Source organism: Hoplias malabaricus, chromosome 10 (assembly GCF_029633855.1).
Source record: "Hoplias malabaricus isolate fHopMal1 chromosome 10, fHopMal1.hap1, whole genome shotgun sequence".
Lineage (NCBI taxonomy): Eukaryota > Metazoa > Chordata > Actinopteri > Characiformes > Erythrinidae > Hoplias > Hoplias malabaricus.
In genome coordinates, this window is record NC_089809.1 from 30,578,342 (window position 1) to 30,593,435 (window position 15,094).

General features: G+C 40.7%; 2 protein-coding genes across 4 annotated transcripts in view; one reads left to right on the forward strand and one right to left on the reverse strand.

Moving 5' to 3' along the window:
• stt3b (STT3 oligosaccharyltransferase complex catalytic subunit B) overlaps nucleotides 1-3,395 on the forward strand; it is a 39,538-nt gene extending 36,143 nt beyond the window's left edge. Inside the window, exons 15-17 of the mRNA XM_066684107.1 lie at nucleotides 145-258; nucleotides 362-568; nucleotides 1,177-3,395. Coding sequence (XP_066540204.1) covers nucleotides 145-258; nucleotides 362-568; nucleotides 1,177-1,257 — 402 coding nt within the window. The 3' untranslated portion in view covers nucleotides 1,258-3,395. The remainder of the gene's footprint in view (nucleotides 1-144; nucleotides 259-361; nucleotides 569-1,176) is intronic.
• A 165-nt stretch (nucleotides 3,396-3,560) lies between these two features.
• The window catches only part of osbpl10b (oxysterol binding protein-like 10b), a 51,827-nt gene continuing 40,293 nt past the window's right edge, over nucleotides 3,561-15,094 (reverse strand). For 2 of the 3 annotated variants that reach the window (XM_066684108.1, XM_066684109.1), the window contains 4 exons: nucleotides 12,113-12,299; nucleotides 11,628-11,810; nucleotides 9,112-9,265; nucleotides 3,561-8,709 (listed from right to left, as the gene is read on the reverse strand). In XM_066684108.1, coding sequence (XP_066540205.1) covers nucleotides 8,662-8,709; nucleotides 9,112-9,265; nucleotides 11,628-11,810; nucleotides 12,113-12,299 — 572 coding nt within the window. In that variant the 3' untranslated portion in view covers nucleotides 3,561-8,661. The remainder of the gene's footprint in view (nucleotides 8,710-9,111; nucleotides 9,266-11,627; nucleotides 11,811-12,112; nucleotides 12,300-15,094) is intronic. The other variant, XR_010804437.1, reaches the window with a different exon arrangement.

A 15,094-nucleotide genomic window follows, 5' to 3' on the forward strand; every position in this document is an offset into this window, starting at 1 on the left:
CTAAACAATGTCCAAAGTGGTAACTTCTCAAAAGAAGGAAACAAACTTTTTAACGTCAGTTAAGATAGTAAGACTTCCTTTTTCTGGATGTTGGTGCAGGTTTAGAGTGTTGCCCCCTGACTTTGCTTTTGTGTTTTTCTTCAGGAGAGCGACTATTTCACTCCTCAGGGGGAGTTTAGAGTAGATAAGGCTGGCTCTCCCACTCTGCTCAACTGCCTCATGTACAAGATGTCTTACTACCGCTTCGGGGAGATGCAGGTAACGATCTTCTTTTTTTTTCTTTTGATTATACTTTTTTCAGTACAGATAAGTACTTCCTATTCAGTGCTCAGTGGACTCATGCTTTGTTGTTTTTTGGCAGCTGGACTTTCGCACGCCACCAGGATTTGACCGGACACGCAATGCAGAGATTGGCAACAAGGACATTCGTCTGAAGCACCTCGAAGAGGCATTCACCTCTGAGCACTGGCTAGTGCGCATCTACAGAGTGAAGAAGCAGGAGAACCGGCAGGCCCTGGATCACAAGCTCCGTAACGTTGCAGCCAAACAAAAGTACACCTCAAAAAAGGTGCATTTACTTGAAATTATGCATTAATTGACGGAGCGTAATTATTAGATGAGAAAAATCTCAGAAAACTGGCTTGTAGCTCACAGAATCTGATTCACTCCAGTTTAACAAAATGATTCAGTTTTATTCAGTGCTTTTCATTCCTGACACTGTCCTAATTATAAGAAATAATATTAACGTTTGGGGCGGCACGGTGGTGCAGCAGGTAGTGTCGCAGTCACACAGCTCCAGGGACCTGGAGGTTGTGGGTTTGATTCCCGCTCTGGGTGACTGTCTGTGAGGAGTTGGTGTGTTCTCCCTGTGTCCGCCTGGGTTTCCTCCCACAGGAAAAAAAAAACACACGTTGGTAGGTGGATTGGTAACTCAAAAGTGTCCTTGGGGGGTGGGTGTTGCCCTGTGAAGGACTGGCGCCCCCTCCAGGGTATATTCCTGCCTTGCGCCCAGTGATTCCAGGTACGCTTTGAACTGGATAAGCGCTTACAGATGAATGAATGAATGAAAAATATAAATGTTTTTAAATTTGAAATATCTTTCTATAATTCAAAAGTAGTAAGTTGGTACTACTTCAGAGTTTTAACCATGTCATCTTTCTTTGTCTTAATTTGTAGACGGCCAAGAGGAAGCGTGGATACGTCAAAAACAAACTAGTGCTGAAAAAAGGCAAGAAACTGAATAAGAAGTCAGTTTAGTAGTTTAAATGGAAGGTGAAAATGGCAAAAGAGGCAAAAAAAAGACAATGACAAATGCAACCAGTAAATCCACCAATCAAGAAGAAGAGTAACAAGTCGTCTGGCGTCCCGACCACCTGAAAGTATTTGATTGGATGCTTTGATGCTGCGATTGCCGAGACGATGCAGAGGCTGTGAGATCAGAATGAGGGGGTTAGAGGAGAGGACAGGGATCTCTTGTTGGTTTTAACACAATGATTCTGGACCTTCTTTTGTTTTTGCATTTTGTTTGCTTTTTTTGATTGTTTGTTTTGTTTTTGTTTTTTTGGATTTTTTTTTTTTTACTTGAATGTGCGGTAAGGAAATTAGGCAGTCCTTTCCACTGAGATAGCAACTGTTTTTGTGGTACAGTCTAACCCCGTTCCACCACAACAGTACTATAAGATGAAGTGAACTAAGCTGAGTGAACCTTGGAGCAGTAGCACCAAAGAGATCCCGTTGTTTTTTTTGTTTTGTTTTTCAGAGCCTGTGTTATGTTGTTACATTTTGATAAGAAATAAAAGCTATGGAGTATGAGGGCTATGGTGTTGTGTGCAGTAATGAGGGCCAAACCCCCTCCTGCCTGTTTCTCAGAATGCAGTGAGGTCATTGTCACTTTGAATGTGTGAATATCTCAACACAGCAGGCATTGCAAAGGACTGTCTATTATTAATGTGTTTAAATATTGTGGTGATTTTAAAGATGCATCATCTTTCTGTTTAATTTTTTTTTTAATTATAAGATTTTTATGCAATAATTCAAAAACAGAAAATGCTTTATTTTTTTTTCTTCCTCTTCCCCCTCTTCCTCTCTCTTGTCCGGGGGTTCTGCTACTTGGTTTCAGCAGTGCCCCAGGTGAAGTGAATGCTGTAGATAGACTGTTGGATAAAAGATGTTCCCCCCACTTTGTCTGCTGTGTTGGGGGTCTTGTAGGAATCAGTTTCTCCCCTTATTTTCTAATGACTCACTTCGCCTGCCAGGAGCGAGTGAAACTCATGTTAGTCGTAGGGTTTTATAAAATGCTGCATTACTAGCCTGAATGCACTTTGGCTTAGTTCACCTTTAAGTGGATCCACTACTGAGTAGCATGCGGGTGAAGAGTGCGTAAACGTAGTGACAAGTTGTTTGGGTTTTTTTTTCTTTGTTTGCTTTTTGTTTTTTTTTCTTTTCCTCCACTCCCTCTAATTTCTTTCTGTATGGAGTGACAAATTTGCATCTCCCACGCATCATTTTCCTTTCTCTTTCACTAGTGGTGGACAGTCTGAAATTTCAGCACATTTTAAGATCTCGGTTTGCTCTCTTGCTCCATGTCTTTCTTTCTTTCTTTTCTTGGTTTTTCATTTTCTCAGAGCACTGCTTTTGCTTTTTTGTGATTGAGAGGGATGTTTTTTTTTGTTTGTTTGTTTGTTTGTTTTTTAATTGTTTTGAAGACATGCTGACTCATCCTAACAGCCATTTGCCTAACATCATATCCATGTCATACGTAATGGACTCAAGGTATTTATTTATAAGTTTAAAAAAGGGCAGCATCTCAAGAAATGAAAATGTCTGTTGTTCAAATTGGGTTTTTTTTTCCCATGAATTGTAAAAGTTAATGAAAGAAAGGAAGGTTGCTACTGTTAGAATGAGCAATGCCTTTATGATTAAAGGAGTAAATGAAAGGTTCTGCCTTATCTCTGCGGACCATGTTTGCAATTTGTTTGGTTTTTTTTTACTTCTCATCTATTTTAATGCACAGTCCAATTATCTGGCTATTTTTAAAGAGACGCAGCAGGTTCCATATATTAAAAAAGATAAATGTGTTTAAAGTTAAATTCTCATTGTGTGTGGCTCCGTGGTCCCACCTTAACAATACGACATTGAGAGAAGGGCTAAATAATCCATGGTACATGGACTGATACAGTAACATCCTGCTGGAAACTGTATTTCTTGAACTTGTGTTGAAAATGAGAGTTTGTCTTATATCAGTAATGGGGCTTTAGTAAATAGGACATTTTATTCAGCGTAGGTCCCTACTGCTGGAATGACATTTCAGCCATAAATTATTTCTAAGGCTAAATGTTAGCATTGCTTGTGTGATCAGTGCATTCTCTAAACAATCCGTTATCATGAGCTTAAAATAAATTCTGACTGTATCCAGTTTCACTGGTGGAGTTTCTAAAAGACTGTCCCAGCATCTACTAATTCAGGAGGAAAAAAAACTTATCCAGTGAAGTGTAATACACAGCTCAATCAACCACACAAAAGTGCTGTTCTTTTTGCACATGATTATGTCCTGCATTTCAATAGGATTTATTCATAAGTGGCTTGAAAATATACAGTATGAATTCTACAGATATTTTAACCATCACACTTGTGTGGAAGGGTCCCGTGTTGCATAGTTTGTTTACACTGGTGGATGAACTTGGTCTCAGCTCTGAATATGATGCTGTTCATTACTATTCACTCAAAATATACACCATAGGACAGGTTTTAAACCTCTAGATCTGTCATCCAGAGCAGGGGGGAAGCCCTCAGACACTTGTTTTTATTCAATATACTTCCAGTGCAGATATCCACTTTAATACATACATACATTACTTTGTACTTAAAAGTATGAACAAACAGTGGAAAAATTCCTGAGCCTGAACCTTTTTCCATGCCTAGGAGGAGGGCTGGGGTGGGGGTCCTAGGTGTGCGACACACTTTTAACACAGCTTGTTGGTCCCTGGGCCCAGATATATAAACAGCCCGTGTATAACCCTGATCCATCATTGTCTCATAAATGATTTGAACGTTTTTACAAACAGCCCCTTAAAATATAGATAGATAACTTCTGGTTAAATGTTGTGGAAATGAATGGACAACATTCAGACATGAGATGAACAGACCCTACATATTACAATAGCATATTTGTGCAGCACTCCAGAGCTCTTGGGACCCTGGGCCTGATAGGCCTGTCCAGTAATCCACCCCTGCTTTTAACTAGTCACTTACCTGGTTACCTATTGCTTGTATAGCATACCGAGACTACAGATTCTACAGCCATACCAAGAAATGTCAGTAGGTGGCGACATGCTGCGACGGCTGGCTCTGTAATCGGATTGGCTAAGACCCAAGTCCCGCCCCTACCCTATTTCTGATTGGCTAATTGGCTAGTGTGCATATTGTTGGAGTGGTTGAGAGTAAAAGCTGCGCCTCTGGGCGAACATGAGGGGCTTTTTTCGAATCTACGTCGGTGAGCCGGAATACTATCAGCCCTGTATCTATTCATAAGAATAAAAAACAAAAATGATATTAGAAAGTATTCAGACCCCCTGCATTCAGTAAAATAATTTGAGTATGAAAAGAAGGTATTAGGCCTTTTCATAAACACAGTGGTTACATTTTGGCGGTACTTTTCACAAACATTCTTCAAATTCCATCAGTTAGAAGTGCCCTGATGGACTCTCAGTTTTAAAAAGTGATAGTACATGTAAGCAGCTTCACATTTTTAAGAACCAGTCTTAAGTTATTCAGCCAATATGTCTGGAGTCTGGTGGAATGTGTGGTCCTTTTTCCCACTAGGTTAAGTCGGTGTGTATCCTGATGCTTCCAACTCTCTACTTCACTGTGGTTATCATAGTCTTAGCATCACCTGCACCGTCCAGGTCTGGGTTTCTCAAAGGCCTAATAATGTTAAAAACTGTCATTTAGCTAGAGTAACCAGACGTCCTCTTTTACCCGGACTTGTCCTCCTTTTTAGACTTAAAAAAATGTCCGGGCGGAATTTCACAAACATCCGGGATTTTGTTTTTCTAGAGCTTACATAGAACTTCGAGAAGTTTCGTTCACAAACTAGTCCCGCCCTCCCCTACTCCGTTTGGTTCTCTTGAGTGAGTAGGGGGCGTGGTGAAGTAGCCTAAAATCTTCTGATTGGACGGTCTGACTGTAGCGCTACCGTTATTGGTTGATAACCTTCTCTGTAAACATTTAATTGGTCAGTCTGCACGCCAGTAGTCCTTGTTTACGTCAGGCAAAGTTCTGTATCCACCCTCATCTCGAGCAGCTATGCAGAAACGTAAAAGTTAGTTCTAGGATGAATTAAGAAAGAAATTCCCATGTTTTCCCAAGTGTAGAAAATAAAGGCGTAAAGGACCCAAAAGAGCTCCTTCCAACCGACAAACTGAAATAAAATCCAGTCTGTTTTTTGTTGTCTGCCTAAGTCAGTAACTAGTGTTAACTAAAATTAGCTGTTTAGCTTTTGTGCTGCTTAAATAAAACAAAGCAAAGACACAGTTAAACTGAGCGAAACAAGGCCTGAGACATGAGTACTAATTAAATGTGTGTATAAATGCGAACAGAGAATAAAGAATATCAAGTAAAAAATGGCTATAGCACAATGCTGCTCCTCACTCCTGGCTGCTCTTGCTGAACTGAGCTGTGGCTCTTTCCCATTTAAAGGGGCAGATGCTCCAAGTACTGATTCTGAACAGGGTCGGACAGGTTTTGACCGGTGGAGAATGATGCTACATTGATGAGCCTTCAGTTATTTCGACCAAATCATGTCACAGACATTTTAGACCCCAGAGTACTGAGTTATCTTGTGTAAAAATGGGTTGTAATATGTCCGCTTTCCATTGTGGAGTGAGAATAATATTAAATATTATACCAGTGCAGATTATCTTAATATTACGAGGCTTTTGGAAACAGGTTTGGCTGCTTAAGGTCTTTGCCATGTCCTCTGTAGCTTTGTCCTGTCAGATGTTATTTATTAATGATTTCCCTGAGAAACATAGAAAGCTGATCCACCTAAACATGAGGGTACAAACAGCTACACCTTTTCCCAATCAACCATACGTGTTTAAATATGTTAATATTTGCTCATGAATGCTTTCTTACAAGGAAAAAAAGACACTATGCATTTGGTAAATGCACTGGATTTATATTGAAAATGTCAGTATGGGAATTCTTGCTTCCCCCAACTGTAGAGTACAGTACTCTATGGAATGTGCTCCTAACCTGTAAGAATGGAATATGAAAAAGATGCTGTCCTTAAGACACTAATATAAGGTTTAGTCTTGGATCTAAAGAGCACAGTAATAAAACTCCAACGTCAGCAGCGGTCAGAGCCTGGCGCAAAGTCACAGGAGATTTTGGACATTTGTGGTGGAAGTTACATTTAGTGATGTTAACAGTTGTTCACAATATACACATCTGGATGAATATATTTAGACTAGGCTTTGCAGCTTTATATGGCTCCTATCTCTTCTGAATAAATGTATACAGTGGAATTATCACAGTGTGCAGCTTGTCTCCAAATACCATAATCCTTTCCTTATAGCTCCCTCCACTTTAACATCTGTGATCTACAGAAACCAGTTTCCTCCATTTTCCGTTAATTTAAATAACCATTCAGTAAGAACAATAATAATGTTTACCTCCCCAATGGTTTTAAAAGGTATATTACTGATTACAGCACAGTTAAACAGTATCTTGAGAGGGAGTGTTCATTGATTCATTCTTTCATCTTCTGTAACCAGTTCATCTTGTTCAGGGTCACAGTGGGTCTGTGTACTCACTCACTCACTCTCTCTCACACACAGAAATTATACAGGGGGTCCTCGACTTACGACGTTGATCCGTTCCTACGTCGTGTCGTAAACCGATTTTCGGTGTAAGTCGGAACATACGTACATACTGTACGTAAATAACATACTGTAAGCACTTATCCTATCCTAACACCTATCCTCCTCGGTCCCGAGCCGCGCACACCAAACACGAAGTTCGCGTTACGACATTTACGACGCAAAACCACTTAAGTCAAAACAAGGCTTTATACGGTAAATGGGAGATGTGTCGTAACCACAAAACATCGTAACTCGGGCCTGACGTAACCCAAGGACCTCCTGTATTCATCTCAGAGCCAAAGCATGAAGCCTAGCACCAATGCTGAATGTTCTCAGCCATTAATGTTGGCTAAGCTACGTATTATAGCTACTACTCTTTACATTTTTTTTTACATAGGGTAGCTGTGAAATACGACATTTTTCTTGAAAAATACATGTAATCATGTTTTTTAAACAAACAACAACAGCAACAAACAAAAACAAAAGTGTGTGAAATTAAGCACATTTTTCTAAGAATTTAGCAGGGCCCTATTCACAGAACAGCTCTTGTCCAAACATATTACTTTACTAAAACTAACTGTTGTAGAACACCTACTAATAACTCAGCTTTTCACACTAATGACTTTCTATCTCATAATAATAACACATTATAGACTCCTTATGTGACTGCAAGTCATAATTATGGGAAACTTTCTTTTTCAAGTGGCACAAATGGGCCTCTACAGTGACTGGGATTAACCACCTCAAGAAAAAATGAGGGGTATCTTCCTATCTGTTTACAAAATAATAAACCATAGTGATTCTGAAGTGAAAAGTGCAGTGAGCAGCTGGAGAATACATTAAAAATATCCTTTTCTGGAAAGTCATTCAAAACTTTTCTTAAAAACGTGTGCGGCCAGGCCGACTAAAAATCCTCATCTGTGGGAATGATTTTGCACAATCCATTTTACACCAGTCGTTTCCCCTTCTTGGCTTGAGCTCACTTCACCCTCTGCCCCTGGGGAAGAAGTTGTGATTCAGACAAGTCTCAAAGATTTTAGAATAATTTTATGGTATAATCCTACTCTTTTTCTAGGCTCTTGAGTATCAGCGGACCACATACAAGACAGAGTTCACTAAGGAACCGGAAGTTACAGTGAATGGGATCTGGGAGCCTCACTGATGCTTACTGAGTTATGAACTGCTGTTATTTTACAAACTACAAGTGCCCTCTCCTTGCCCTCTACCAAACTGAAAATCACTTTTAATCAAACCTTTCATAAACATGTGCACATCTGCCTGTAGTGTTGTTGTCTTATTCTGATGAATACAGTTACAGCTTTGTAAAGCAGCTGATCAGGGCCAGGTTTTCTCCAGAAGTGTCTAATAATGTCCAATTTGGAAAAGCAAACCCTGATCTACCTGGAAGAGTATGTGAATGAGCAAATGTAAATTCTGAAGAAAAAACAGTTTTCCCGATGTAACGTCTGGCCTCTACATGAAATTCTTTCAGTAGCAGGGAGATAAGAATGTCCTCAAGCACCTGTCAAGAACAGCAGGTCTTTTGGTAGTTGCAGAGTTGGGTTTCCCTACTCTTGGGTCTTTGGGAAGCTGCTGGGGTGGGTAGCTCCACTTATGGTTTTGATTAATGTGTGTTTTTTTGGCACATTTAACTCCCTGGTAAACCTCAGAGATATTCTAAGCGTTTGCTCCACTGCAGTCCTCTTGCTCCATTGGCTGGCCAGCACTCTTCCCCTTTGGCTCCACCCCTATGTGGGCTGGACTGTGTGATGGACAAATAGGTTATGGCTTGATTTTGTCAGCAGTTTGTCTTCCACAGAGGATTGTGGTACACCCAGCCTTCTCCCTGCATCCAAACAGAAACAAACACAGTGTTTTGAATATGAAATATTCTTATTTATGAGCTTAGTACTCAATAAGAAGGCAGTTCCCTAGCACTGAAAACATGGGCAACATCTGTTTTGATTGGAAATGACAAACTACTGTTAAACTATTAGTTGTACAAATGTCCCACTGAGAAATATGGTGAAATAATAGCGTTCATTGACTTGTCTGCTACCTTTACTCTGCTCCTCACTAATATTACTGCTCTAACAAAGTGAGGAGGCGGAAAGAGATAGAAACCCTAAAGGAGCTGCTACTGTCGTGCTGTAATCTATACACCCCTCTGGGCTGCAGCCCACGTGCAGGAGGCAAGATGAAGTGAGAAGATTTTGCAGGAGTGTCAAATGGTGCCATGATGTCTCACCTCTTTGATGAAGTACTTAGGTTTCCAGGGAGTGTTAGTGGTGGCTCTTTGTTTCTCCTCACTTCGCTGTCTCTCCTCAAGCTGGTGCTTGTGTTCTGTGGCAGAGTCAATGTCTCCTCTCTTCAGCGCCGCAGTCACATGTTGCCACAGCCGTCTGTCAAACACCACAGCGACACAAAATAAACACAGGGCACATTCACATTTGTCCAGCATTAAAAGTAAAATAAGTAAGTTAGGACTTCACCTCAAGTGAACTCTGTAAATATTACTAAAATTAACTACTTTGCCTTGTGGGTCTCAGCACTGGAGACGGAAAGAGGGGCTCGCTAACGCCTCACCACTGGCAGTGCACCGTGTCCCTGGCAAGGTAAAAAGCCAGAGAAGGAGCCAGAGCCTTGTCCCTGGAGGTGGAGCTTGGAGCCAAGGCCACAGTCACACAGACTGAGGCAGGGCTGCAGCCACATGACTCTCTGCTAACATTTCCAGACCTGAGTATCGACTAGAGCGCGGTCAGTGAGAAATACCTGGCATAGGCACAGTTTGAAACATGCAAATTTTCCAATTTTGACTATTACTTAATTGCAGATAATATGAACACATGTTATTTCATGTTTCATTTGGTCAGCTTCATTTATTTGTTAATTTACATATATTTCTGCATTTCAGGCCTGCAACACATTCCCAAAAAAATTGGGATGGGGCAATTTAGGGGGCAAATTAGTATTAATAAGGTTTAAGTGTTGTGAGAAGGAATTGCAATACTACAAACTGGTAAACACTTAGCAGGCCTAAATTCAGAAATGTTTATTAACAAATCAAACAAAAACAAAGCATGACATTTCTTATGGTCATATTTTAAAAAGAAAAGAATTTGGATATAAATTAAATTAAAATAAAGCTACTGTAAGAAACACAGCTTTTTATTTCTGTACCAGCCCAAGCTATTCTGATTTGGTGTTGATAAAAGTGCTAGGAGAAGGAAGGGAGAAATGGAGACTAGTTTGTTTGTTATGCTGAGACAAAAACCTAAAATTTTGTTTTGTAGATTTGTGTCTTAATAAAAGCCAAAAACAGGCCCTGCCTTTAGTGTCCTTCTTCCCAGGGTGGCCACAGGCTTCACACACACATCACACCACAGTAAATGACTTTAATTAGCCTGTTTGCCACTTAATTATGCAGACTGCTCGAAAAAAATCAGTAGAATTCCCTTTAGTCTGATATTTTCCTCTTTAGCTTTGCACTTGCTTTAAGAGGCAAAATGTAAATAACAAATAAGAGATGTGTTTGCCCCATTATAACACATTAGCATTGTGTAAACAGCATTTAGTGGTATTTCACATAGTTATGTAACTCTAGATATTGTATCACATTATTATGTAAAAAATCATTGTAATGTGCAGCCTTTTGTTGTTCATTACTTTATTAGAAGAGTGCATTTTTGAAAGGCAGTCTTGTGCACAGGGCCTAATCCATCCAGAAAGCCCGTGCATTAGAAGCAGCTCTTTTTAGCTCAGGTCTCTTTGTTGTGTGATGTGGCAGGGATGGTCTGCGTGAGCAGAGAATGGAAAGCAGACCTTTCTAAACTGCTCTCTCTCTCTACACAAAACCAGCTTAGTGCTTAGTGCCTCTGTATCCTCTTTTGATTGCATTACACTGCAATGCTAATGCCAGACTGATAGCATTACACTACCCTCATGTGCCTTGGCTCTGCCTATTTGCCCAGATACTGGTCTGACCCTCTCCCCCTGCAATGAGCAGCATTAGGGTTATTATGTGAGCACTCCAGAGTATGAGGGTAGACATGTTGCATAAGAAACAGTGTTAGTAAAAACCAAAAGTACTGCTCCTGAAAGCTCTTCTGAAGCATCCAGCAACTCCACACAGCGTCACTGCCGAGCTCTCACTTTTCCAATGCCTTCAACAGAATACTCACCACTTTGTACTTTTTACATATTTAATTTTATTTTAAAAAATAAATAAACAAAACCAAAATAAATCTGCTAACATTTCCACAGGCCTCAGTTTGGTTTATATTTAATTTGTCCAATAAAATATGTCAGTGTTTGTTTTCTATAGAGCTACATACTACAATATACACCAATCAGTGCTGTGGCATCTTCCACAAAGATGAACAGCAGATCCTGTAAATCCTGTACGTTGTGAGATGTGGCCTCCCTGCATCAGACCAGTCAAGCTAGCCTTCACTCTCCATACATATCAGTGAACCTTGTTATTGGGTCACCAGTTTTATTGATAGGTATTAAGCATTGCAAATTGGGAATTCCCTATAAGATCCACTATTTTGGAGATATTCTGATTCATCTGTCTAGCCGTCACACTCTGGCACACAGATATTTCAGATTCCTGCTTCCAACATCAACTTCAAGAACTGGCTGTTCAATAACACATCCAACGCTTCAACAGGTGCCTTTGTAACAACATAATTTTATTCATTTTGCCACTGTTAGAGGGTTTATCATTGTGGCTGATCAGTGTATACTGTGTTCTATATTTACCTTGATTCATATTGGCTCTGTTTTTCCAGGGGGCGGATCTTCTTCTTAATGACGGGCAGCTTTGACGTGTCAATCACTTTGGTTTCTCCGCTGCTGTAGGTGAACTCCAGGGTCCCGTTCCACTCTCCCTGGGCTTTACACACAATGGTGCTGGTAGGGTTGTGCTTTACCTCTGCTGTTACTCTGTTGGAGTCATTAATTACATTAATTAGTTTCTTCATTGCACACTGGAGCTACAAATCTAAAATAGAAATAATGATATATAGATATAAAACAAAAGATAGAGATTTATACCTAAACATTGATAAGGAAATGTCGATAATTTGTGAAGTGGGGAAATTTATAATTGGTTCAGTACAGAATCTCTGATACATCTAGGCCACTGGGTGTCAGTATTAAGTCTGTTTCATCACATAAAAATAACTGATTGATGTTTTAAACCAGAAGGGGCTGAGGTGTTTAATGACTGCTTTGCCTTAGCTCACCTGTGCACTTTTCCTCCATAGAAGGGTTTGGTGTGGAAGGTGACGGTGGCCGAGTAGCCACTCTTGGCGCAGCAGATGGAGACTTTCCCCCCCAGCTCCACCCAAGGCACGGTGAGGATGGAGCGGGCGTAGGCGCAGGGCAGTGTGAACACATACTGCTCGTCATGCTCCAACAGGTGCAGAACACCTGGCAAATACAACACATTTAGTTCCTCATCAACCAGCAGTTTCCCATCACAAATCCTGGTAAATCACTGCATGTATGTATTTCAACAAAACAAAAACCTATGTTTATTGTGGTCTAACTAATGAAGTGCTGGCCATTCAATCATGTCACACTGACCACTATAGACCAAATGACAATCTCAATATGTAGCAACAGAATTCAATACTAATTAATCTATCCACACCCTGCAAACATACAGTCACTGTCCAGTGAAAAACATATGTCTCCAAAATAGCAACTTTACAGGAGAAGGAAGGAACTTTCATTGGATTCATTTTATTGTGAAGGACAGCTGTTGTGTTCAAATGATGTAGTAATCAATGGACAGCAAAAATATGTAACTTGTGTTAAATTATTTAAAATACTATTTTAAAATGAAGCAGTTCTGGATGAAATCCGCTCATCCAGCCGTTTAAAGAAGGGTATTATTAGGAGTAAAGAGTCTCTGCAGAAAAGAAGTGGATGTTTTTCAAGTGTGTGTGTGTTTTTTAAATCAGTCTTAGTAACTGGCTCGAATGACAAGTGAGTTCATGTTTTTCAGCATTTCATTGTAACAGAAGAGCAAAGTTAAAAACTAAGCTAAGGACAGATTTAGTGTAGATTCACCAATTACAATGCCTCGAAGATAGCAGATATATTGGGCCTAACCTGTGCCAATCTTTGGACATCAGTTATGAGACGGGGTTAACTTGGGTTACAGAATGTGTGGACCAGACATGGACCAAATATCAATTTGACATCTTGTCCATATAAGGTGGACCTGTGGCTGAGTTGAGGCAGACAGATTTACCCTGAATCAATGTTGTCCTTCAAAACCAAATGTGAGCCAAAATAAGAGAACTGCAGATGCAGGCCATATTTGGGCCAAGCAGTAATTGCTATATCTGGGCTGGTAGTAATATTCTGGACTTAAAGAAAACAGAGAAATGATGCACTTCCAGTTCCAGTGCTGTTTCAATGAAAATGTGGAAAGAATTTTAAACGGAAATAAGCAACAGACAACATGGTTTTATCTTGTGTCAGACGTCTTATTGCATGTCACATATGCATTTAAGATCAGATCTGAATGGTTTACTAATAACAGAGGATGTGTATTTGTATACGATTTATTACACATTGGTTTTTGTAGTGGGCAGCAGGTAGTGTCACAGTCACACAGCTCCAGGGGCCTGGAGGTTGTGGGTTCGATTCCTGCTCCGGGTGACTGTCTGTGAGGAGTTTGGTGTGTTCTCCCTGTGTCTGCATGGGTTTCCTCCAGGTGCTCCGGTTTCCTCCCAAAGTCCAAAAACACACGTTGGTAGGTGGATTGGCAACTCAAAAGTATCCATAGGGGTGTGTGTGTGTTGCCCTGTGAGGGACTGGCGCCCCCTCCGGGGTGTGTTCCTGCCTTGCGCCCAGTGATTCCAGGTGGGCTCTGGACCCACCGTGACCCTCAACTGGATAAGGGTTACAGATAATGAATGAATGAATGGTTTTTGTAGTGTCCAAAAGTGTTCCCAGGAAAACAAACTCCTTCATTTAACTGAACTAAATAATTCACGGGGTGTCACGGTGGCACAGCAGGTAGTGTCGCAGTCACAGCTCCAGGGACCTGGAGGTTGTGGGTTCAAGTCCCGCTCGAAGTGACTGTGAGGTCTTTGGTATGTTCTTCCTGTGTCTGTGTGGGTTTCCTCCCATGGTCCAAAAACACACTTTGGTAGGTGAATGTGTGTGTGTGTGTGTGTCACCCTGTGAAGGATTGGTGCCCACTTCAGGGTGTGTTCCTGACCCACCACGACCCTGAACTGGACAAGCGGTTACAGAGAATGAATGAATGAACTGGAACATTATACACTGACTTATACATCAAAACATGTTACAGTGCTGTGTGTAAGCGGCATGGTTCTATTGCTCCTGTCTCTGTGATGTGTAATAAGGAGGTGAATTGACGTCATCAGGCCTGAGGGCAGCTGTGCATATCCACGCTGGCCTGGCTCTCCCCTGCTTACATAACAGACAGCTGTCTTATGGCAAAATCTGCTTTGGCACTGGGCCAGGTCTGACAGCAGCACATCTGTTTCCCCAGGACAGGAGCAGTGGAGAGGGGCCATACACGCCTCCCTGCCCCCACATCTCCGCTCCACAGGACCCCAGCATCCCACAGGCATTTGGCCACTGCCAGACCAGACTGACTGCTGCAGTCAGCACTTCTCTAATGCCACCAGCAAACAGTACAACAGAACCAAGATGCAGAGAGAGATGACGGTATGTGTGTATATGAGAAAAGGGGCTTTTATTTACAGCCTACCTGTTAGGAAATATGAGGAACTCAGCATCTAAAATAATCCACCAATTCAAGTCTAACATATATATCAATCATAAACTACATGGACCATTCAGTGATATACTACACTAGTGGCTTTGTTTCCTGTTCTTCTTTTGGACTGAGTGAATGGACAATCACCACAGATAGAGCTTCAGAGATCCTAGGTACGGAAGCTTCTGGCTATGCAGATAGAGCAAATATTGTATGTGAACAAACTATATGTGACTGCATTAATTTTGGAATATAAGAATGATGAGGTTATGATAGTTTCTGTAATGCACTAAAGTAGATTAATCCACTACAGATGAGGCGAGGATTAAATAAATACAGAAATATTCTATTTTTTAAAAACCAAATTCAAACCTTGACATATATAACAGTGCTCTCAAAATCACTGGTTTATTTTGGAGCCATACGTATTAAAAATAAAAAAATAAATTGTGAAATTCAA